Source organism: Fulmarus glacialis, unplaced genomic scaffold, assembly GCF_000690835.1.
Source record: "Fulmarus glacialis isolate BGI_N327 unplaced genomic scaffold, ASM69083v1 scaffold1928, whole genome shotgun sequence".
Taxonomy (NCBI): Eukaryota; Metazoa; Chordata; class Aves; order Procellariiformes; family Procellariidae; genus Fulmarus; species Fulmarus glacialis.
In genome coordinates this window covers 1-2,496 of record NW_009228725.1, presented here as the reverse complement: position 1 = coordinate 2,496, position 2,496 = coordinate 1, and the positions used below count along the sequence as shown (strand labels likewise).

The 2,496-nt window shown below is 54.8% G+C and overlaps 1 protein-coding gene across 1 annotated transcript; it reads right to left on the bottom strand.

Moving 5' to 3' along the window:
* Positions 1–499: 499 nt before the first annotated feature.
* LOC104080974 (natterin-4-like) lies at positions 500–1,555 on the bottom strand. The gene has a single exon (XM_009583549.1). The coding sequence runs from the start codon at positions 1,553–1,555 to the stop codon at positions 500–502; it is 1,056 nt and encodes a 351-aa protein (XP_009581844.1).
* Positions 1,556–2,496: the final 941 nt, after the last annotated feature.

Here is a 2,496-nt window from a genome sequence, read left to right as displayed (position 1 = left end):
AAGACCGCAAGAAATGTATTTTTCTGCATCCTGCGCTGCTGCCGCCCCGTTTTGGGGAGAGATGGAGGTTATTGAGGCAGACTGCGAAAATAGCATTTTTCTGTATCCCACGTTGTTGCTGTGTCTTTTTGGGGAGAGATGGAGGTTATTTTGGAGAAAATAGAAAATACAGACTGAAAAAACACACAATTTTCTGCATTCTGCATTGTTGCTGTGTCTTTTTGGGGAGAGATGGAGGTTATTTTGGAGAAAATAAAAAATGCAGACTGAAAAAAACCCCACATTTTTCTGCATTCCACGTTGTTGCCGTGTCGTTTCAGAGAGGGATGAAGGTTATGCCATGAAAACGAAAAATACAGAAGGCAAAAAAAAAAAAAAGCATTTTTCTGCATTCCAGGTTGCTGCCATCCCATTTCGGGGTGAGATGGCAGTTATTTGGGGGAAAAAACAGAAAAAGCAGATTGCAAGAAGCAGATACACCAATCCACCTCACCATGCCCTACGCCCGGCATGGTGGAACGTCGGTGATGGGCCAGCACTGCTTGACGCTGGCCCAGACACCCACCACCGCTCGACTGCGAGCCCACCCTGTCACGGCCACATGGTGCGGTTGACCATCACCAAAATCACGGGTCAGCTGCGCGGTGAAGGGGACGTGGACATCCAACCGGCGTCCCTCCAGGGCCACCGCGCACGCCGTCTGGGGCTGCACCTCCTCCTCCACCACGTGGGTACGGACAACGTACTCGCTGGTGCTGGCTCCCCCCACCCAGGGGATGTTGGTGGCATTCGTGACCTCCCAGCCCGTCCCGCTGAAGGCCAAAAGGGGAGCTTGCAACACCCCACGGATGGTGGCAAAGACCCTCTGGTCCATATCCCAGTCGTGCTCCATCTCAGTGGCCTCCTCCAAGGTGACAGCTTTACGCACCCCTCGGCAGCCCTCATTCCTCACCGTGGTCTGCGTCAGGGTGACGTCCTCCCCGTGTTCCACCACCCCACTCATGTTGTAGCGGACATCGGAGATGGTGACGTCTGCCGGGCCCTTCTTGACCACCAAGACTTGGTACCACTTGTACCAAACCTCCTCACCATCCACCACCATGAAGGCAGCCCTCTGCGTTTTGAAGACCTTGCCCAAGCCATAGCGGTTCCTTCCAACGAAGATATCAACGGATGGGCAGCCCTCCACAGCATTTTTGGGGATGCCGCCAAAGGAGTCGTCCACCCAATCCAGCGCCTCAAAGTCTCCCATGTTGACCAACACCTTGAAGTTGCGGGTGCTCCGCTCCCATCCTCCATATGGGAAGAAGCAGAAGGGACCTCGGTCGGGGACGTAGGCACCGGTGTTGCAGCCGAGCACCTGAGTTGAGCAGACATACTCCATCCTCTTGGCGTAGCCGTTCCAGTTGGAGACGGCATCGGCAGGCAGCTTGCCTTCAAAAGCCACCCACTTCAGGTATGAAGGTGGCTCTTCATCCCGCTTCTTCCGGGGAAAGCTCCAGCCGGCGGCTACAGGGAGAAAATGGGGGATTTTGGTGAAATGAGACACCTCCATCCTGCCCCACCATCTCAAAGCTGCCGGAGCAGTATCTTGCAGAGACCATCCTCGTTGGGGAAGCTGCCAGCATGCAATACCCTGCGCTTGCCCTAGCATGGATGGCCAAGAAAATGATAGGTAAGACATCTCAACCAACCCTTCTTAAATTTTGGGGGGCAAAATGGAGGGCAATCCCGCTAAAAATCAAAAGAGCAGAGACCTTCACGCGTTGGAGGACAGAGGGATGGATGAGACCATGCTCTGGGTTTAAGTGGCAAGGTTTTGGGTTGGTGGGGGCTGCAGCAGTGACCTCCGTGACAAGAGTCATGGGGCTGCCCCATGTTGGACACAGCTGGGTCCAGCTGGCTCCAAAATGGACCCACCACTGGCCAAAGCTAAGCCCACCAGTGATGCTGGTGGTGCCTCTGTGTTAACGCATTTAAGAAAGGCTAAAAAAACACTGTGAGAGAGAGGAGTGAGAAAATGGGTGAGAAACAACCCTGCAGACACCAAGGTCGGTGAAGAAGGAGAGTGAGGAGGTGCACCAGGCGCCAGAGAAGAGGTTTCCCCTACAGCCTGTGGAGAGCCCACACTGGAGCAGGTTGACCCTGAAAGACTGCAGCCCATGGAGAGGAGCAGGTTGACCCTGAAGGACTGCAGCCCATGGAGAGGAACAGGTTGACCATGAAAGACTGCAGCCCATGGAGAGGAGCAGGTTGACCCTGAAGGACTGCAGCCCATGGAGAGGAACAGGTTGACCATGAAAGACTGCAGCCCATGGAGAGGAGCAGGTTGACCCTGCCAGCCCGTGGAGGGAAGCGGGTGACCCCGAAAGACTGCAGCCCATGGAGAGGAGCAGGTTGACCCTGAAGGACTGCAGCCTATGGGAAGGACCCACACTGGATCAGTTCATGAAGGACTGGATCCCGTAGGTGTTATGAACTGACCACAACCCCCAT